Genomic DNA, 22,882 nt, shown 5'->3' with positions numbered 1-22,882 from the left:
TGTCAAAGGCTGTTCGAGGGAGGAAGCTCCAAAGTTCCCAGAGGGTATGGATATTTTTGTTTCTAGTAGGATTGAAACCACCCTTGATCTTAATTCAAGGGGGCTTTATCAGTCATGCATGGGAACATCTTCTCAAAGTGGAGAAGACGTTGGCATCAATCACCTCTTTGGGACTTAGACCTATTGAGGAACCAAACTGCTTGTAACCTCCGCCTGTAGTTAAGTTTGGGGGGAGTCAAGAGTTATACGTGGATTTTTGACAGCACAGGGAGGTGGCATCCCTAACCTCCATGGTGTTCAAGGGTCAACTGTGTTTTATTGGGACCGGCCCTGGGGATGAGGTGTAGATAAAGTACTACCGGCCGTGTACTCCAGCTGGCGAAGCTGGAGATCTGCATGTGAGAAATTATTCTATTACACCCCTTCTGCATCTGGTTGACAATCTCCATTAAAAAAGTTGTTGTTTGTAAAGATACCCTCTTGGGGGTAAAGAAAAAAAAAGCCCAAAGGGTTATTATTTCAAGTGTACTAAATTAATGTTTATTTTAACAAAATCTTAATTTTTAAGCTCACTTCTTCTAAAAAGCGATAGTCACTTGACATTTCACAAAATAGGATAATTCGTATGTAGTTGTTTCCAGGTTAGAACGTTCACATATGCTAAGTCGGGGGAAACAGAACCACCTGGCAAAAGACAGGCAACGGGAAGAACACCTGTCCCGTTTTCACGGCCGATAGCCAGCTTTTTCCCTACAAGGAAAGCACATGCAGGCCCCGGGAGCCAGGCTGGGGAACTGAAAGAAAGGTAAAGCAACCCTAATGTCTGACCGTTTTCAGATGCGTGAAACCCAGGACCAGCTAGAAGGAACCTATTCGTAGCTGATGATATACAGGGCCCGGCACAAATAACTCCCCTTTTTTATTACAAAAGCATAAGCATGTAATTCTGTAACAATATCCCACTCAAACACACCATATGACATTTTAGGTGAAATATTCAAATTAAAACTATAAATTATTACACCCATATTATTACCCTACCAATCACACTCAAGCAGGCGTTACTTCTGCCAGACCCCGTGTATAAAACCAGATGGAAAGAGAAAGGAAACAAGGTTGCCAGCGGAGACCAAGAAGGAAAGCTCAGGACCCTGTCCTTGAATAACCTTTGCAAATGACAGCAGGGTTTTGGGGAGTATTTGACCAAAGGTTAAAAAGTTGGCCGAGACAAACACAGACCAAACACTACTTTGATGGCTGCTATCAAAAACGAGTGCTCCCAAGCTTCTGGAGAGCTAACCCTCAAATGCAAAGGTGATGCTGGTTGATGTACTGGTTTGAAAACCAGTGTTCAAGGACACTTCCAGGGTAAGACATAAGGACAGAGAAAAAGACACTGTGACTGGCACATTTTACGCACAGCTGGAAGCTAGAGACCCAAACACCTGAGTCTGAAGGGACAGAGCGTGAGGAAATGTCTAGGCTCTCAGCAAGGAGGCCACGTGTCCCCATCCATCCCTCCGTTCAAAAGAAAGAACATTTGCTCACACCTCTACAAGATGAATAGGTCCTTGCTCTCAAGTCTCTCACAAGTGTGGCAGGGAAATCAGACAAGACGATCAATAATTCTAATTGCACGTGAGAAGTACCGCATTATGTGGCAGGGCCTGCGTGAACCTGCGGAGGGAGAGCTAACGTGCGTGGTGGGGCGGACGGTGGCCCTGACTCCGCTCTCCGTGACTGAGCCAGCTAAGTGCACAGTCCCACGTTATCCATGGGGCTTACAGAGATTGGCGAGCGGGTATATCTTCAGGTATATTTCTGCCGTACTGTGGGCGAAGGAATTCACAGGAATGATTTCAAAATCTTTTGACATTTATACGAATCAGAACGGGGTTAGTGAGAGCCATTTCTCGTAACTCTCGTCAACAATCTAACTCTTAATTCTAGGCATTCACAAATAGGCTGTTTTGGGAGGTCGTGTTACTTATGTGGTTATAACGTTTTTGGACACTTCCCAGTTAGCTAGTCGCAGGGGTGGAGATGGCTTAAAATAGGGGGCAAAGGAAGAGGAGAGAAAAAGAAGAAACCAGCAGAGTTGTAAATAATACCTTAACTTTTAAAACTAGTGGCTCAGTTGGAGATACTTTAAAAGGCTGAGAAGAAACTAAAGGGAACAAAATTAACCCCTAATACCAGGTTTCCTCCCCGTGGAGACCACGTGCCTCACGCACGGGAAGTTTAAGGGGTCTAGGGAGAAAAGACCGAGCATGGGATCCACAGCCTGCCTAACACGAGCATCAGGAAACACATTTCTGGGTCCTCCAAGCTTCAGGGGTGTCCCAGCTGTCCATAAAAGTCACCCTAGAAAACAGGGTCTTAGGCACCAGATGTCAAACCCCTTTTCTCAGCTGACTGCCCCCAGTTCCAACTAGGACAATGTGCAGACTCGAAAACAGGACAAAGTTTTCCGGCAGAGTTGAGATTAGAAGAACACACCTCTGGGTACTAACGGCCATCTGCCAGTGTGTCCCTGAGGATGTCAAAGGGCAGAAAAAAGTAATGGGGAAGGCAGGGGAGCCAACTGAGGCTCCTTTCGGAAGTCTAAGGAACTAGTATTCCTATGAGGAGGGAGACAGCAGCATCAGAACCGGAAGCGATGCAGGTCGGAGAGCAAGGCCTGCCTGAGCTGTGAGTGTTAAGGGGCATTTCGTGGAAACAGAATCAGGAGGCAGAACTCCATGTGCTGTCAGCATAGGCGGGTGACAACGGAAACATCTGGTCTCAGTGAGACTTTGCACTGATGGCCAGGCGTTTTCTGGAGTCGGCCCAGGACGGCCAAGGTCTGCTCTGTATCCCCTTCAACACGATAGCTGTTAGTAATCAAGGGCTTAAGTGCAACACTAGGACTTGAAGTGGAGAGAAGGGAGAGACTGCCGAGTAGCCCCAGGCCACAGTCTGCTCGAACCAGCACAACAGACGAAAGTCCTCAAAGCATCCTGAGACTAGAAAACGGTACAGTAATAATCTGAACTGCTAACCAGTAGTTACGATGCCACCGAGTATATATTATCGCTAGGAGAAAAGTTTATTACTCTGGGTTCATGGCAGAGTTTGAGACTAGAAGTACTAGCCTTTGGTAGAAACAGAATTCCATTTGACAGGTTAGAACAACCATGCCCTCTAAGGTAGAATCTGGGGACCCTGATCACCTAGTTATTCATTTATTGGTGTGGCTCTGTAACTGGCTTGACCATTCACTCATTCGTCTGTCTTGGGTCTGTGCCTCAACTTTTCACAAGCAGACCACATGCTGTGCTGTTCTGGTGATGGATTGCAGACTTGAACTCCTAGCTATCCAATCTTTATGGTGAGCCAGCGGAGAAAAATACTCAAAGAAGCAGAGTGCATCCATCCCTTTACCTAGCCTACACCTGGCAATGCATTAAAGCCACTAGAAAGCCACATATTTAGATTTCTTTGCTTTAATCCCTTGTCAAAAAGCTTTTGCAGTGAAGTTTTCCTGCTACCAACCTACCCGAGATAGGGTACACCAATCAGCTAGGCGTCATTCCCGTGCCTCTTGTACGTGGGCTGTGGGCGACCTCGTACACAAGGCCATTCTTTTCTGACGAAGGCTATGAGGACTGGTTCTTTTCCTGCCTTAGCACCGGGGGCAGCTGGGCTTCTTCCAAGAAACAAACTGGTTACCCCACTTACACAACTTCCGTCGCCGATCGTGAGGTCCTTCTTGCTCGGGCTGTCAGGGGGAATACAGACAAGTCCGCTGCTCATGACCAGCAAGTGGACAGGATCACGGGGTGTGTGTTCCTGGATGTTAAATCTCCTCCTGAGCTTTTCAGGCTTTGCCTTCCACTATTTTCCCTTCATGGAATGCATTCGACCTATTTATCGTATCTGTTCCGTCATGCCTTTGTGTGAGCTTTCTATTGATGCTGATTTTATTAATTGGATCTATATGAAAATGAGATTACATAGGAAACAGTGCTTTGCCTTCACCAACGAGAGCTATCACGGCAGAGCACTGCCCCCTGGCTTTTGGGTCTCTGAGTCCATCAAGAATAAATAGCCAGCTCTTTAAAAATGATACTTATTCTAGGCCATGCTGACTCCTTGAGGTTCACTGGAGTGGGAAATGGCATATATAGTAAAACTAAACAAAAATGGAGTGTTATCTTCTGCACTCTGGGAGCAGACGGCACAGTGAGTACAAGCACAGGCTGGAATTAGGCGTGGCTGGGTTCAGCTCCTGCATTTGCCACTTACCACCTATGGGGGCAAAATAATAGTACTTCATTCTCAACCCTATCGTGCAGATGAATAATAATTCAATGAATGATGAAATAATTCATTCAAGGGTTTAGAACACTTCCTGCCAGGAATCCACAACACTGAATAAACATCGGGTATTAATCGATTGCGTGGATTCAGCCGCTTCAGAATCTGCAGAGGAGGGAAGGTCTAAAGATCAACTGTGAAGGGAAGATAATGAGAACCAGGAGGTGTGGGCGTTAATGAGCTGCTCCCGGCGGCCAAGGTGTGTTCACCCAGGTAGCAGACCAGGGTCACAGGCCCATGGTGAGCGATGCAAGGTGCTGAGCATACAGTCTGGCACATAGTGGGTACTCTACGTACCTACTGCACTTGGGCTAACTCTCTGCACAAGAAGGGTGGTAACCGTGACCAGGGGAAACATGTCTCTAGCTTCCAAGTAATGAACAGATCGCTGTGGAAGAGGAAAAAATATGGCAAATAAAAATTGACCACGGGTGCAGGAACTGTGGGCTGTTTATAGGTGGTTGGTGCCTTTGGTCTATTTCAGCGGTTTCCGACCTTTTCCATCTCATGGCACACGTAAACTAATTACTAAAATTCTGTGGCACCCGGTTTGACAAAAAAAAAAAAAAGGTATAATTTTGATTCATTCATACTGGATGGATGGCTATTATTGTGTTGGCTGTTGTCATTTTAAATTTGACAATCTAAGGGAAAAGAGGTCAGTGCCTCTGACTAAATAGTCAGGCGTTGCATGTTTTAAAAATTCTTGCGTCACACCAGTGGAAAATCACTGCCCTATTTGTAGTTGGACTGAGAAAAGCTGGCGCTTGTGGAAAATGCTGATAGGTCCATCAATGGGGAGGTTATTTGCGAAATGTATGAACAGCCTCTCAGAATGCAGAATGAAGCCAGGAGATGTGGGACCCGGTAGCTAAGCTGGGTAAGCCACGCAGTTCTCGGCAGGCGCTTCTATCGGCAAGATGGGACCGCTGGTCTGGGGGCCTCCGAGTCCTTTCTGCCTTGTATTCCGTTAAGAAACTCTGCTGTTAGAACAGGCGATTGCGCTGGACTGTAGGACCAGCTCTTAGCCTTGCGTGTGATTAGACTTTTAACTAAACAATGATTTTGTGTCTTAGAGCTCCTTTTCTTCCTGGATACTGTGCGTGGACAGGTCCATTAGTGACATCAGACAGCAGTTTCTGCCTCTGAACACAGGGAACACAGCGCCTCCCAGCCCAGAGGCTGCCTTTGCAGGTTCTGGGCTGACATCTATTTGGCCACAGAGAAGAGGAAGACCTGAGACCCCAGTCTTTCTGCATCACTGTCTTCTCGGGCAGCAGGGCAGCGAGGTGTTCAGAGTTCAGGACAATCTGGATTGGATTACTCCGGCCATTTACATAGACACTGTCTTTATACCCTTTGATGTCCCTCTCCCCAGCCTGTGCCCTCAATTTTCCTTTGAGGTCATAGGCCTAAAGGACCCACTGATGGCTGGAAAGACAGGCATTTCACTGGGTAATTAAGATGCTGACAGTTGCCTCGGGGGGAAGTGCAGTGAACAATGGAAGCAGATTAGGAAAGAAAATATGACAAAAGTAGAAAAAAAAAGTCTTAACTATTATCCTGAAAGGAAATCCACTGTGAAAGAATGCAAAAGACTATCATGGACAAAGGACAGGAGAGCGGAAAGAAAAAAGTCCTTTATTAAGGAAGAAGGTCTGTTGCGGGCGGGGAAACACAGAGACACTTTGATCCTGGGATCTAGGAGACCGCAGAGCGGGCCTGCTGGTGTTTACTCCTCAGCAGGTAAGCCCCGTAAGTACCTTCATCCTATCAGACCCCGAGCTCGGCCGCAAGAGGAGTTTCAAAAACATCGCCTTATTTGCACTAACCACCTTCATCTTCCTTTACGTACCCTTGAATTATCTACATTGCACATCGACTTAATTGCTGGTAAATTCCACAGTGTCTCTCCTCCAGCCGAAGTAAACACGACTCTGGAATATCGGTCACCTGGTGATAGGAAAAAAGAAAAAGGGCTATAAATTATTCCCATATTTCATAAGACTTGGCATGTAGAAGCCATACAGACTGGGAAACCACATGGACAATTCATTAGCAGCAGGGGAGCCTCCCCTTCGACAAATTCCAGGAGAAAATTTAAAAAAAAAAAAAAGCGATGCTATAATATTGTCTTAGCTCAAAGCCTTTGTCTACTCACTACATCTTAAAAATCAGAGGAGTTTCGTAACAAATGCATTTTGGATCAGACTCTAATTAGGAAGCACAATCCATACGAAATTTCAGCAGGCAGTTAATTAAATGTCTGCACCTTCATTTCCCAACACATTGCCACGATGGTACATAAAATCAAAGAATGATGCACCAGGGAATGTCGAGAATGGATTATAAGGATGTTCTCTTTGGCAGCTAACTGGAAAGACGACAGGTGATCAATTTAAAAGCACTAAAAAACATCAGCTACCAAGTGCAGACTGCTGGCCAGGGAGGGTCACGGCCACCCCTCCCACATTCTCGGTGAGAGCACGCTCTCTCTGCTATACCAGTGCAGAAAAAATATCTTGAAAATCATACTAGAATATGTTTCTGAATAAGGGAGGTTCTGTGATTTCTGGAAAGGGCCTGGCCTTTGGAGTTAGAACTGGGTGTGACCAGGTCTTGTCATTTCCTAGCTGGGTGACCTTGGGCAGCCCACAGCTTCCCTAAGCTTTGGTTCCTCACTGCTAAACGGAGAGAGCAACACCTGTCTCAAACAGTTGTGAGCATTAAATGCAGTGATTAAAACAGAGGTGCTTAGGACGTACTGTTTCTGCTTCCTTGGCCAGTACAGAAAATCTGAACCAAGTCCAACAAAGTAGGTCAGTTTTACAGGATCTAAAATGCCTCGTTGTCCTAACAAAGAAAGTCAGCCTGCCAAGTTAGGAATAAAGCTGTATTATATAAACTTTGTTCGCGATTATGAAGATTTCTTTAGTAAACTCTTGTCTTCATTGAATGGCTATTCTCTTATGTTGATTAATGTACACATTGAAATAAGTCTTGTGGGACATTTCATTTTACTGGAGTCGGAAATGATTTTTTCAGGGTGGAACCTGCTACTTATGAGACAAATATTTAGTGTTGACTGCTGAAATATAAACAAGACTATATTTCAGGAATTTGCTGATGTTCTTCCTGGTTAGGATATTAACTACCAGGTAGATGCTGGTTAAGCAATATATAGTTACACCCGGCGAGAAATAAAGTAGCCAGAACATGCAACTAACCAGAGCCCAGCTTTTCCAATAAGAGACAAAAAAAGAATCTTGCAGTGCTTCCTGGGATCAGTGTAACATTCTTCCTGGTCTCCACTTGCTATCTCTCTATCGCTATATGGTGAAACCGAGTTCAAAACAAAGACCCCCAAGGCTTGGCAAGTTCTAGAAACATCAAAGAGCCAATCGGGCCTCTAGTGATCGGATAAGATAGGAATACACACACTGCAGAGAGATTTTCAACAACAACCAAAAAAGCTAAAATCAAAAGAGCTGTAACGTTAATATTCGCTGACCGCAGGTAATCATCCAAAATTCATCCTTCCTAATTCAGGGCTAATCAATGACTCACACACTTGTATGTGCTTCCTCTGAGTCTCCTACTCCTTCCTCCCAGGCAGCTGCAGAGTGGTTGGGCCAACTCTAGGCTACAGCAGCTTTTTAGTGAATTTGCTGTCAGCATCGAACTCTGGATTCCTGACCTCAGGGAAGTTCTGACAATATCTGGGCTCTCGTTTCTTCAAGGGCACGTTCTCCTGCAAAGTAGCAATTGCTCTTTATTTCCCCGCAACCTCCATCGCTTCCTCCTGTCTTCCACTGCCGGCCTCGCTGTTCATTGGTTTGCATGATGACCCAGATCTCCTGGGCATTTCACATTTTGGACTTACTTCTAGGTTTGATTTTGGTCACCTTTCTACCTCTAATGCTTAATGACAAGGCAGGCACAGAGAAGGCTATCCATCTATGCTTTTTGAATGACTCAAAATTTAAAAAATATATTTTGGGTTATACAGTAGATTAGTTCAGGGATCAATCGCAAAAGATGTACTTGTTACTTGAGCTTTTTTTAAAATAGCAGGAGGAATTTTAAAAAGTGACTTGAAATTTGAGGCCAGGTCAAGAATTTTATTTGATTTATATCTTCCTTAAAAACTGAATATAACTTGATCATCTCTTTCTTACTCATTTTTGCATTCAGATTAGTGGTTGGCTGACCTAGAGAAGTAAAAGGACAAGTTAATTAGACTAGAGCCTCTTTAAGGAAGATGGGAACAGTGAAGCTGTGTGATCAGCCACACACATCTGTTGGTCCAGATTTTAATCACGTTCACCGTCAAGAAGGCCAGGGCACCGCGGAAGGGCTGCTCGATCACCCACGATTGCCACTCACTTGGAACGTCGCAGAAAAAGCTGTCTTTGTGGAAGTTCCAGTCGACTTCTCTCTTTTCTCTTTCATAATGCTCATCAGACCACCTGTCATCCCGATGGCTGAAACGGAACAAGTCAATCTTCAATAACGTGCTAGCTATTTTGGTTAGCATGTCCGTGACAACATCCTCAAGGTCACGGCCTGTGGAGCACTTGAAATTAAGCTTGGAGGATTAATACAAGCAACAAACATTCATCTTCTCACTTCTGGGAAGAAAAAAGCTCCAAGCCCTCACTTTTTCATCCGAATACAACAAACTCTTACTCGACCATGGCAATTTAAACAAGATTTTGAGCCACACGTTTTCCATGGAATCTTTTTGCTCAGGCAATGTTTAAAAGCGGAATTCACTCAGCAATGTTTTGTCTGAACGTTAACAAATGATTACCTTTTGGCTTGCTCATCTGCATATTTAAAGGGGTAATTGGCTAGTGTTGCTTTGTATCCTGTATTTTTCACCATGTTATTCCATGTGACCAGTCTCTGGCCTATTGTAGTCCCTCTTGGTTCAAAACCCTACGGCAAAAAAAAATCACAAATCCCTGTTAGTGTACTTCATTTCAGCCTAGGGGAAGTTACAGCAGCTTGGGGAAGCAACCTCAAGGTGATGAATAGCTTTCAACCGAAAATACAGACGTTTCTCACGGCTACTCCGGGGGAGACCAGCATTAAAACAGGAGGAGCCGACGTGATAACCATCACCTGTTTACTGCGACAGAACAGTGTGATTCTTTGGTATGTTACGTGTCTCAGGAAAGAGGAAAAAAATTATCTGAAGCTTCTCTTTCAAGTACTTTCATGTTATCAAATATTATGGTGAAGTTAATTTCTATTGTGCATGTTAACAGAGTTTTACAAAGAGGATGTCATTACCCTGCTCATCTCTTCCTCATTATTCCACTCCAGAGGAACATTTACTTAAGAGCAGACCCTACCATCTCTTAGTGATACTGAAGTTCCTCTAACTTCTTTGGGGGGAAATACAGACAGTTTAAAGACTGAATGAAAAGTTTTTTGTAGTATGAAGATTCTCCAGTTTCTTGCGTTTTATTATAACTTAAACCTGGGAACCAAGAAGCAAAATTTCCAGATTTTTCAAGGTGAGCACAGTTCCTGACTTTTTAAGAACCTGAGAATACCGAGGGGACATGTCTTTACTTTGCAGAAAGAGAGGTGTATTCGTACTAATGACTTGAGAAGGCTTTAGAAAAAATGGGATCCTAAGTCGCAAAATGTGATCTGCATTGACGTCATTTTCCGGAGATGGCTCTGGGCTAAAGCACAGAGAAGCAAATTCTCCTGGCCCCGCCCTCCTTACCAGCAATGGATCAGAGAAGTCGGGAAGCTCCGGCACTAACACTCCAACCAAGGCACAGACCACGATGAGCACAGTGCACACGCCCAGGACCACCACGGGCCAGTCGGCTATCAGGGCCGCATAGCTACGGAGCAGAGAGAAATCACAGATTAGGCCTCTTAGAGCAACGGAGAGATTTCTGCTCCCTAACAGAGCAATTTGTTCAATCCTCGTATTTCCAACCCAGTACAGGTATTTACCAATAAAAGATCTGATGAGATTATAAGTATTTATATGTAGTTGTAGCAGGAAGTAACAAGGTCATTGTCCTCTCGTGTCTTAGACAGGAGCAGTGGTCATGTGCCACAGGCTGTGGGGAGTCAGGATACTGTGTATTTTTGACAAATAACATTTTCTGTCTATATCTGTGCCTGGAAAAGGGAAGATCTAAAATCTGCACTCCCTAAGTGGAAAGAACATGTATTTTAACAGAGGACCCAAACTCCTTGTTGACTCTTCCAGAACTTTGGTTGTTTGGCTTTTCCCTTTCTTCGTGCTTTCGCTCTGTAAATTCCGGAAAAAGAACTCAGGCCACAGACAGGTTCATGTAGTGTAAATCTTAAGAATAACTCAACCAAACCACAAATGCCCCATAAACCAATCACTTTCCTTCTAGCCCAAACTATAACAAACACATCACTGAGAGTGGTCTGAGATGAAAGCAGGGCGCAGACAGGTGAGGTAGCTTGTTCAGAGTCTCCCGGCTCACCCAGCTATAAAAAAAAAGTCACGGGAGTGCAATGCACAGGACGGTGGCTGTAGTTAATCACATCGTATGGCACGTTCACTAAAATAGTGGATCGTAAAAGTTCTCATCACAGGAAAAAAATGTGTGTGGTGTGAAGATGTTAACTAACTTCATTGGGGTATTCATTTTGCAAATATATACAATATCGAATCATTATGCTGTACCCTTAAACCTAATATAATCTTATCTCAATTATATCTCAATAAAAATGTCCCAAAGCTTGGAATCCACGTAGTCTGGTTTTAGAACCTGGACTCTTAACCACGATGATATCATCTTTGGCTTCAAACACAAGAGAAATAAAAGACATCAAAGACTATACTTTCAGGGATCGTTTTTATAGGTCATTAAAAGACATCACGAATAAGTCAACTTGTCACAAGTGTACCTTCCCCAAGTTCAGTTTTAAAATTAAATTCCTAAGCCACACTATCAGTTCGTTTTTCTTCGAGTCTGAATATTATTCACCAGACTGTAAATTCTGTATTTAAAACTCATTAGGGAAAAAATTATGCTAGATAAGAGGGAATAACCTTTTAACAATGATTCTGAATGTAATGAAAACACGTGGTTGTTCAAATGTAAACACCAAGCAGTCAGAAGCTTTTCGAGTTTCTAGAACACACCCAATGCTTATATTCTTTATACTTTATTTCCTCCTCCACCGAATGCAAACTAGGATGAAAGTAACCGCTTTTGAAGCAAGCAAGCCCTTTGTCAATAGCACACTCGAGACTTTCTCTTCATTGTTTCAGACTTAAAGAGGGTCCTTTACATTCTAGACCTTTCAAATATCAGCCCTGCAAAATGCGAATAGCCTCCTCAGGCTTATACAGTTATTCATTATACTTCATTTTAAATGGATCAATTTTCTTTCAAATAAAACAGAAGTTACCCATTTTCCCAAACGTGTTACCAATAGAGGGCAGTGGGCCCCAACTTGCCTAGTTGTCATACAGAAGTTGAATTCACCCACATAATGACTTTCTTGTTTTGTGCTCTTGAAAAATCTGCACACACACGCACAGCAACCTTAGAAACCTGCTGCAATAATTGCTTTTCTTGCCTTTGAAAACATTTGGTTTTGATTTTGCAGCACGGCTCTACGCGATACACGTGGAGACTTTATGCGTTAGCGACACTAGCACGATCTTTCCACACGCGGTCAGCCTTACTACGTTACAATTCCTCTTCCTCCCCCAGATGTTTCACACGCTAACCTTGCCTACAGACACCTGTTCACGCTGAAGAGACGGAACCGCCATCCTGGGCACGTAAAACAGCTGCGGGTGGGGGAGGGGCCTCATCTACGGCCAGTGAAGTTTGCTCAGGTGAGTGTCTCTCCTAAATGCCCCAATACTGGTCTTCCTGCTCTCTGCACTAGGGTGTCAACAGCTACGGGCACCACCTGGGAAACAAAAGTTTCACGCACAATCTGAAACTCCGACAATGGCTGTAATATTAAGATAAAAACCGAGTTTAAGCAGGAAAATTGGGGATGTACAGGAAATTAAAAATGGCCAATAAAAGCTCACTGCTACGTTTTTGTGCTAATTCCACCCCCGTGGAGCCTGGGCCCAGGGTATATATTCTAAGCTTAAAGAATGAAGTACTTGAACATTATTTTCCTTGGAAAGTGAATCACATGTACCTGAGAAGAATTTTCAAAAGGGGACCACTCTTTTTACTATAATATGTTCTTCTGCACACCATACCATATTTGCCTTTCACCTGCCTGTTCTAAGTTTGGAAATCCTGAGACAACGCAATGGAATTGTAAATGTCATTCACCTCTGCAACACCTGATTACAGTGGGCGGTCACTTTCCAGTGAATGGCCAGGTGACAGTAGTCCCCGAGGCCCTCCTGCTGTCCCAGCTGCCCAGGTTGGGGCCCACAGCTCCATCCGGAGCCCTGCGGTCTACAAGTTCACACTGTCTTCTCAACAGGTTCAGTCTCCAGCAGAACCCAGGTCTGCAGGATTCTCCTCCTTCTGTAGGATGAGGAAACAGAAGGAGCAGAGTGGGCGGCGTGTGTTCGGGGGTGAGCTGTGGGTCTGAGCGAGTGGATGTGCTGCCTGGCGTCCGGGTCCACATTGTGACTACCACGCTGGCCTTTTCACGAGCATCCAATGGGAAGTCCCCCAAATATACCCATAGATTCCCAGCCACCTTGACGTTGGGTTTACTCTGGAGCCAGATCAGAAATAACTGTTAAAATAAATAAACTAAGTGTCTTACAGGGCGAACTTATGCTCAAGTGACATCATATGGGGGCCTCTCTTCAATGGGCCACTTGTGCTACAATAAAACCCTCTACAGTAAATTTTCCTTTCTTAACCTTCCATTTTTTTTTTTTGCCCTTCCATGCCTTTCTGGAAACACTGTCTTCTTTCTCCCTTTCCCTTATGAGCAGACGGCCACGCCACAGAGAGTGTTAAGTGCGCTGCACTTACGGCCTTCTTTTCCTGACCAACTACCCAAACCTTAACCCCCTTCCAGCCTGGGTTTGCTCTTGTGACTTCCAAAGCTGCCAAAATCAACGAACTAGTCCTGGTTTTCATCTTTCTGGACCTGAGCAATATTCAACCCTTTGGCTACCCCTTTCTTCCCCCCAAATCTCATCTTTGGTTTCTCCTTTCCTAGTTCCCTCAAAAACTCTTCCTTCTCTCTTGTTCTTTAAAGGTAAGCATTTCAAAACGTTAGTAATCGTAGGTTTTCCAGTTTCACAACTACTCATACGTTATTTTACACGTATCAGTTTTCTTTCAAACGAACCAGAAGTTATGCACATTTATCTACAAACCAGCGGCATCAACTCTCAATTTGGTGGGAGGAATGACTGAAACCTCAGAACTTTCACAAAAGAAGACTGGACACAGAACTCTTTCTTGATTGTGAGGCAATAAATTCATTCAATAATTTGATTCATGTACCCAGGAGGCAGGGAATTCAGGAGATACAAAATTGGCAGACAGGGATCTTGCCCTCAATAAACTTAGAGCCTAATACAGAAAACCAGGCACACAAATACCTATATAACCAAGTAAGCAGACATGTGTTTTCAGAGGGACGGGTAAAATGTTTCGTGAATTCAGTGAAGGAAGAAACTACTTCCAGCTAGGGTGGGAAAGGGGAACTAGAAAAGGCGTTCGTTTTGGGTTTTTTTTTTTAAGAAGTTACATTTATATGTGTAAATACTGAAAAGAAATTAGGATTTTAAAACTGTTAATCTCATAACAGCAAAAGTATGTACAATTTTTTCCAAAATGCAAAGGTTTTAGTCATTTGAAAGGCTCTATTATTTCTAAAAAAATGAAAACTCATTTTCTTAATATGCCATGTTTACTTATATAACCTCATCCCTTTATTTTTCCATATATTTTTGCAAGAATGGTTAAACAAAATGTAGTATCTGCATATAATGGAATGTCACTCAGCTTTAAAGAGGAAGGGCATTCTGACATATGCTGCCATGTGGTTAAAATTTGAAGGCGTTACGCTGAGTAAAATGTGTTATCCACCCCTATGAGGTACTAGAGTAGTCAAATCCATAGAGGCAGAAAGCAGAACGGTGGTTGCCAGGGGCTGGAGGGAGGGAGGAATCTGCAGTAATCATTTAATGGGCAAGGAGTTGCAGTTTTGCAAGATGGAAAAAGGCCTGGAGAGGCATGGTGGCGACGGCGGCATAATAATGGGAATGTACTTAATGCCGCTGAACTGTGCACTTAAAAATGGTCAAAACAGTAAATTCATGCTGTGCATATTTCACCAAAATTTAAAAAAATAAATACTTTTTTTAAATGGCAGGGGAAGTCACCCATATTAAAGTTTATGTCGTCATTTTCCTGCAAAGACAGGGTAATTCTCCTAAGGCAGGCTTCGGAGTTACCACATCTGAGCTTTTTTAGCAAGGGAATTTCAAAGATCATTTAGAGCTTTTTAGGGTGTGATACCTGGAACATCTGATGAGACAATACTTTTTTTCAGAAACTTATTCATTCAAAATGTCGCTCGTCCACTGAAAACACAGAACTTTAAATTTCCATGTAAAAGAAAACCTCCATCTTAATATGCTAACAGACTTTTTAGGAAGAAACATAGCCAACCTGTTTGAAAAAAAAATGTGCCACGAATTCAAGCCATGGGAGTTGGCAGAATATTATCTCTTCTCAACAAGGAGGGCACCAGAAGCCAATCCATTCCGGGAAGGAACGCCAAAAAATCAGGCAAATGTGAATGATTAAACATGAACAGAATTGAAAGGCTGTAAAGCTACCTGGAGATTAGAACTGCTCTTGGAGATACAAGAGCTCCTCAAGCAGCCAGCTCAGGGGAAATTTATTTTGCCTTCATAACAATGTGACAAGGAAGGTGGACACAGCAGCAAAATGGGGAGAAAATACCAGAAGGGGAAAGGCATGCAAGTACAATGCTCGGTGAATAAGATGATCCAGGTTACTTTACCTTTTTGGTAACTTGAAAGGTCTGGCTGGTCTGAAAAAAAGCAAAGGAAACACCATCAGAAAAAGAGCACCATAACATAAAGGTTTAGTGTGTACATGTTCAACATTTCACTTCTCTCTCCTTTTGGAAGACTCTGGGAAGGGTTAAAAGAGAGAGAGAGCTGAGAGTTTCAGCACACCTGGATCTGACAGTGAATGGTGGCCATCTGGTCCACCAGGTGGGAGGGTGCTGGCACGGCTGGGCGGCACGCACCTGCACACCCTCCTAACGGGATCGGCCACATTGCGCAACATGCCCCAGTCTGCAGCCACAGACTCACTCATCTCTCTTACAAGAATCCACATCCCTGTCCCCAAGCTGAGCTGCTGCCTTACTTATCAAGGATCCTCCAACACCTTTAAAAAATAGGACATTGATACTTTCTTGTACGAAAAGTGTCCCTTCTTTGAGATGGAGGAGCCGCTCCTCCACCTTTCAATCTCTTAGTATCTGACTCCACCACCACTTTACCAAGTATCGGCACATACTTCTACCAGCTCTTCCCACACCCTGTGTTTTATTCCCTCTCAGCCTTTGCACCCCATCACCTCCATAAGGTGGCTAAGTCATCTAGAGAAACTCCAATACAACTCAACACCAACGTCTAAACTCTTTACTCTTACCAGATTTTTGTCCCAATGTACTGGCACATGGTGAGCACTTAGTAAATATTCGGTGAACAGACAACATTCATTACTCCTGTTTCCCTGTTCCCAAGTACAGTGTTTTCACAGTGTGGTCTGAAGACCCTCTCTTTTCAAACTCCATACCTGTGTAAGGCTGGATTTTCTATTTAATTTCATATACTATATGGTTTTCCAGGTAACTTCCTATATTTTAGCCAAACAGCACATTGCAATACACTGACTGTAGAAGCAGATAGGAGAATCCTGCTGTCTTCTATTAAGCCACATATCAAAGAGAATTGCAAAACTGTGAAACAATGCTAGTCATCTCACTATTTTTTTTTGTTTTGGAAAATATATTATTTTTCACAAAATGTTATTTATGTTAATATGTGAAGAGCTTATTATTGTTATCTTAAGTGAGTTAACAAATTAAACATTTTGAATTCCTCAGTTGCAACTCCAATAGAGTACATATCAGCTACAACCCATATAAACAAAAGCTCTTTGGCTCCTTAAGTTTTGACAGTGTAAAGGGTCACGAGATCAAGAAGTCCGATAACCACACCCTGATACGGAGGGTACTTAAATATTTGCTGAATACATGAATAAATCTCCTACCTGTACAGTCTACGCACCTGAAATCTTCCACCAGGCTGTCCCACACTTTGAGGAAACAAAGCAATAGGCAAAAATCTGTCTTCTAATCTTTCTACTTTCAAGCTATTATTCTTCCAACAGTAAGAACCCTATTTTGAGACCTTAAGTTTTCTTTCTTATTTTCCCTCTCCATTCACATTTCTAATATATATGTATTCACTCTTTAAAAATAGTTATTTGACTCCTGGAGCAGCCACGAGTGAGACCACCCGGGTCCCAAGCTTCATGGAGCTTACGTTCTAGAATGCACGTTGTATTAACCTGTCTCTGAAAGAGGCATATGCTCCGAACTTCATGCCTGATTCACATGTTCTCATTAGGGACGTGAGTCCATTCAAATATCAAAATCAAGGAGAAGGAACAGCCTCAGAGACTGGAAGCCCTGGAAGCAATCAGAGAACATGGAGTCCAGCCTTGCCCCAGGCCCGTGGCTGAGACGGCCTCTGTCTGCCTTTGGTCATTCTGGGTCTTAGGAGCTGTATGAGGACTCCTACCTCTTGATGCCTAATTTAATGCTCTCTGTCCCGTGTGTTTCTGTCTGTAAAACCAAGGGGGATAGAAAACCAACAACACAGAGGTCATCATAGAGCGTTAACCTGCCATATGGGAAAAGAAGTACCTTTCCTTTGGAAGATGTGGAAGTCCAATTCAGGGTTCCCAGTAAGAACAGCCTAACTTGGTGCTTTAAGAACAAATAAGAGACCAAATATTCACATCCTTATGGAAGAATAAAAACTGCATTCTTTTCATATAGGTATAGTAAAGGGAATTCATTTCTAAAAGCTGAACAAGACACTAAAGCTGTAAAAAAGGACCGTATCTTACTTCACATCTCCAAAACCTGGGACAGTGCGCAGCCCTTTGTGACTCTCAGATCACAATTTGTTGGATTAATGAATAAGCATCTCTTGTTACTTCTCTCAGGCTCTGAAGCCAGGAGTTGCTGGAGACCGAGAACATGGGGACATTGATATCTACGTGGGTGAACTTCATTTTCTGTCTCTCTCTCTCCTTCTGGTACACACACATACAGTTTGTAACTGCAGCCCCTTCTCATCGGTCAATCCTATGCTCCTTCACCCCTTGACTACATTTGGTAAGATTCTGACTGTGCCTCTAAATCCTATAGTAGAGGCGCTTTCATTCAATGCTGCAGGAACCATTAATCTGATGATGACTAGAAAGGTTTACTCAGGTGAAAAATTCAAAAAATTGTAACATAAATGTATACGCAGCTGCCACCCTTCCTTATGCAGCCACACCAGACAGCATGGTCTCCGGTGTCGTCTTCGGGGGGACTTAGGATACTTGCCCGTATCCGGAGTACATTGCCTACAATACACATCTCAATATGGACGATTCCCCCCAAATCTTTTACAACTGTCTCTCTCATACCTAATCCAATATCAATTTTTTCATAGCGATTTGCCTTTATCTAGTCTTTCCAAAGTCTACAATTTTCTTTTCAAGAAAAATAACCCTGTCTTTTAGAATGTATACATAAATGGATTATCTTGGAATTTTAATTAAGTGACGTAATTACAAAGGCAAGCCCAGCTGGTGTGCACAGGTTTGGAAAGCACACCTGCTGGTCGCCAGAGGTGGAAGCGTGCGGAGATGGGGAAGCACAGCCGCTGCCCTCGAGCGGCCAGCAACGCTTTCGATAAACGTGTTTACTACTGAAGAAGTCATTTAGAGCATTTAATTTGGGGGGTACATCTACCAAAAAATCTATAATATTTCAAAATATAATGACATACTGATTTTCAAAAATATCAGTTTTATTGAGCTATAATTCACATACCATGTAATTAATTCATATTAAGTATACAAGTTAATGGTTTTAAGGACCTGCAGAGTCGTGCATCTATTCTATTACCCCACATCCAGCGAGTTTTAGAGAACATGCTGGCTGAACAATGGTGAAGCTATCAATGAGATGTGAGAGAATTCATTTTTACAGAGCGAGAGAGGAAGACACTCAATAAAGAAGCAAATCACTTGATTTGCCACAAAGCCTTAATGTTTCACTCCCAGTTTTGAAGTTACATGTTCTCCAAACCACCTCTTGAATTTCCGTAAGTTAATAGATTTTGCTATCGTTAGGTTTAAAGTGATCCACAGAGCATCCCAAGCAGTTGCAAAGACATGATATTTTATCATACACATTTTGGGCTGTAACAAATGTAAACATTCTCTTTTTCTCTACTTACCCCCACTAACTCTCCCTCTCTTTTTTTTTTTTCCCACTGAGACATTCACGGGTCTGTGACTAGTTTCCTGCCTAAAGACAAACGACTACAGATTCACCGCATTTTTCCCGCTTGAGCAGAGACTTCATTTTGTGTTAAACTCGAGACCGTAAGTAGAGATCGTTGACATCAATTGAAAAAGAAAAATTGAGGTTACCACAGAGATACCTCCCGGGAAAACACGAGATCCCTTTGAAGCTGTTTTGGACGTGACAGGCAGATGTCTGAGACCCGCAAACCACAGCTACAGGTACCACATGAAATCGCTTTGATTCGCCGTGCAGTTATCTTTAATTCTTCCCTTGCAGTCTCTTACCAGGAAATATCTGAGAAGGGAGGCAGGCAGAGAATCCACCCCACGTTTCCTCCCGTCAAAAGGAGTCTTCCTCCATGTGTGAGATCTTCCCAATGTGCTACTTTTTATATCCGTCTAGTAAAACCTGCTGGGTGATTTTTCACACTAACTTCAGACTTATGTTGATGAAGAACAAGTAGTAAAAATAAACACATAAATCTAGCCTCTGTTATAGAGAGAAACAAGGTTTTTCCAGGGTTATTTCCCATTTTAATAACATACAGTCAAAACATACACCAATAAACAAACAAATAGATAATAATCTTACGCAGGAACCACCGCCTGCTCTTTAGTTAGGTTTTTAGCCTTTTTTCTGATGAGGAAAAGCCCCAAGGCAGATGATACTGGCGTGGTCCAGGACACCCTCCCAAGCTTGGGTGGTACCCACTTCCCAGAGGACTAGGTGGACCGTCACTCTCTCCCACGCAGGAAAGCATTTCTGTATGGAAGTGGGGACAGTGACGTTGTTATAGGGCTAAGCTCAACCCTGCCCTAAAAAAAAATTAAAAATGAGGCCCTGACAACCTCGGGTACTGGTAACTAGTAGTAAGTGGCCCCTGGCACTTCACGCCTGAGAACTGGAATAACAGTTGGGGACCTCGGCTCCAGGACCCCAGTGACCTGCGAGTGTGGTTTATGTCCATATATCGGTCAAGGGAACAGCCAATGGGACTGGAAGTTCTCAGAAGGAGGTACAAGCAGGATAATCACAATGAGGGGCATGGGGGCCGATACAGAGGCAAAGGACAATTTTTTTAGGTAATAGAAAAAAAGAAGTAGTGTGAGAGGGAAAAAGTTAACAAGGAACAGAAAAAAATGGAAAAACTGTCAACAGTCTCTGTCCCTCACCTTTTCTCTCTCTTTTAATAATTTTTGGGGTGAGCAACAGCGGGAGATGGAAGGGCGAGGAAAATGGGAATGTTGAAACGTGAAAACACACCACCTGTCTAGAGAATTCTATTGCTGACAGAGCTGCAGGATTAATACCACAACTTACAGAGGGACGGTATCAGCTTTCCCCAATTCCAAAGAGCTCCTCCTAGCACTCAGGAAAAGCAGAGCTCTGGAAAGAAAACAGCTTTGTGTAGTTCTGAACAACTAAAACAATAGGAAGAAAACATGCTTTCCTCTTCATGGTAGTGACCAAACTTAAGTAAGAAAGTGCTTCAGGTAGCACCTTTGAGTCTCCACAGTCCGCTTTGACTGAACCACGCTGCCTTTTCATAAATATTCTATGAGCAGCAACTCCAGTTCAGTGGAGTAAAGCGCGCGTACTCTGATGAGCATTCTTCAAAAGACGTCCAACAAAAACACCACCGCTCTTCATGGCTAAGTGTTCCCATGAGTCATCGGCGGCACACTTGGGTTCCACTGTGAGGATGAAACAGAAACCCTGCAGACATGCTAAGCCTGGCCTCTAATTCATCTTTCATGCACCAGAGCTAAATGGTTATGGTCTTGTCAAGTGATTTGAAGAATAACAAACCACAGCGACTTACGCAATGCATTTCCTGATCGCTCGAGGGCTGTTGCCTCAAAGTGTTGGTCACGCTGATGTCTGAAACTGTGCACAGGAACAGAGTCCCAACTGCCACACAAGGTCTAAAACAACCTACGAGGCAGGAGGAACAGGTTGGGAGTGCAGGGCTCAGGGTTAAAGATCGCCCGATAAGAACCAAACACTTTATAAACGCCAGAAAAGAAATTCGGCGTGTATGAAATGAGTATTTGAGTATGCAGGATCTGTCTTTAAGAAAATAGTGAAAGCAGTGAATCGGAAGATGTGAGGAAGCCTGGGCGCTGAAACAGCTGAATGATCCGGAGCAAGTCCTTTAATTTCTGAGGATTTGGGAGAAGTGGGTAATACCTAAAAATAAGCTGGTAGGAAAAACAGGCTTCTATGAAATATCGAATGTTATCTAAAAGAAAAAAGTTGTGACTCCTGCTACCACCACCATCACTACTAGTTCATCTAGAAATGGCATCGAAGCACCCATTAAGAAGTAGTGCAGACGACTAATGTGGAATTCATATGTCTTCTCATTTCTTTTATGTGGAATTCTTTTCACGCATAAGCACTGCGAGGCTTTATGATGTACTTTACAAGGATCAAATGGCGCTCGCAACTAGCTGAATACAATAAATGAATGGCATCAAGCCCACGTGCCTAACTGAGTAAGAGATTGATTGTTAGAACTGTAAGGAACCCAAAGAGTCACCCCACCTAACACCTTCATGTAAAGGAGGGAAAGGTCTGAGATCACAGAGTAAGTCCATGGAGGATGAAGCCTAGAGGGCAAATCTCCTGACTTGCTCCTGCACTTTTTGGCCACAGCCTGGAAACCTGACGCAGGCTAGGAGACACCACTTGTGAACTCAAAATCAAAAGGCAGGGAGAGCAGGAAGAACTTGAATTAAGAGCAAATGGCGCATGTTCACAAGAGGGCATATGCAAGGATGTTCGCTGAGGTTTACAACAGGGAAGAGTGTGACAGCAACTGAAATGTCCATCTGTCAATAGAAGGTACTAAATAAATGCCGGTTCATCCATCCTATGGAATGCCATACAGAATGAATGCATACACACACGCGTGCTGATATGGAAAGAATGCCAAAAGAAAGTGAGAATTTCAAAACAGTTCATACTGTGTTTACGGGAAACACGAAATACAAAATATGTGAATGTATTTCAAAAGTGCAGAATGAATATGGCAAATCGATAGCCCCGTTTGCCACGGGAGAAGAAATCAAGAGTGAGTTGTGGTATTTTTGAATTCTTTGTGAGAATGTGTTCATGAATTCGTTGTATAATAAGAAGTGAAAAGAATTTTTATCGAGGGAAGTTCCATATGCATTCATTTATGTATACGTGGCTGAAATATTTTATTTGAAAACTCCTCCCACTGATTCTGAATTTGAGGAGGATGGGGCACTCTGGCTGACTGAGCTAGATGAACCAAAGTAACATTATACACAGATCATAAGTTTTCAAAGAACTTAAACATACATGTAATACGACATCCATTGTTCATTCTGTCAACTCAAATATTCGCTACGCAGTTAAGGGATACCAAGTAATTTGATCATCATCGGAGTCACCTGGGCAGCTTATTAGAAACAGGCATTTCCAGGCCCTTCCCCGGGGTCTGGTTCAGCAGAGCTTGGAGTAGAAACTACATGGTCAGAGCTTGAACCACTGCCTGGGACAGTCTGCCAGGAAAATGTGACCTCCAGACAAGAAACAACTAGAGAATAATACAAGAAGATAATCAGAACTTAAAGGTGTAGTACAAACACGAAGTGCATGGGGAGTAAGGAGGTAATATTAGAACACAGTAGTCCAAAGAGTAGCCCTTGAACTTGACATTAGAAGTAGAATTCGAGCTAGGTCTTAAAGGACAGGTTGGCTTGGGGTAGATCAAGAAGAGGGAGAGAGAAAGGAAGCAGTGCGCCAAGATCTATGCTAGCCAGCATCGCCCGGCAGCGTGAGCATCAGTTGGCCTTCTGGGGACACAACAGTGAGGAGGGCAGCGTATTGCAGCAGGGGCTGTTTGGGGGGAAAGCAGGAGACCAGAATGGGTAGGACAAATAGGAAG

General features: G+C 43.3%; 1 protein-coding gene across 7 annotated transcripts in view; it reads right to left on the bottom strand.

Annotated features, from left to right (window-relative positions):
* DISP1 (dispatched RND transporter family member 1) overlaps window positions 1–22,882 on the bottom strand; it is a 136,490-nt gene that overhangs the window by 4,735 nt on the left and 108,873 nt on the right. For all 7 annotated transcript variants that reach the window (XM_071219580.1, XM_024575952.3, XM_045184473.3 and 4 more), the window contains 5 exons: window positions 15,355–15,384; window positions 10,103–10,226; window positions 9,173–9,300; window positions 8,746–8,843; window positions 6,215–6,312 (listed from right to left, as the gene is read on the bottom strand). In XM_071219580.1, the coding sequence (XP_071075681.1) occupies window positions 6,215–6,312; window positions 8,746–8,843; window positions 9,173–9,300; window positions 10,103–10,226; window positions 15,355–15,384 (478 nt within the window). The remainder of the gene's footprint in view (window positions 1–6,214; window positions 6,313–8,745; window positions 8,844–9,172; window positions 9,301–10,102; window positions 10,227–15,354; window positions 15,385–22,882) is intronic.

This window comes from Desmodus rotundus, chromosome 10 (genome assembly GCF_022682495.2).
Source record: "Desmodus rotundus isolate HL8 chromosome 10, HLdesRot8A.1, whole genome shotgun sequence".
Lineage (NCBI taxonomy): Eukaryota > Metazoa > Chordata > Mammalia > Chiroptera > Phyllostomidae > Desmodus > Desmodus rotundus.
Note: the sequence above shows the minus strand (reverse complement) of the source record. Positions and strands in the feature narration are given on the sequence as shown.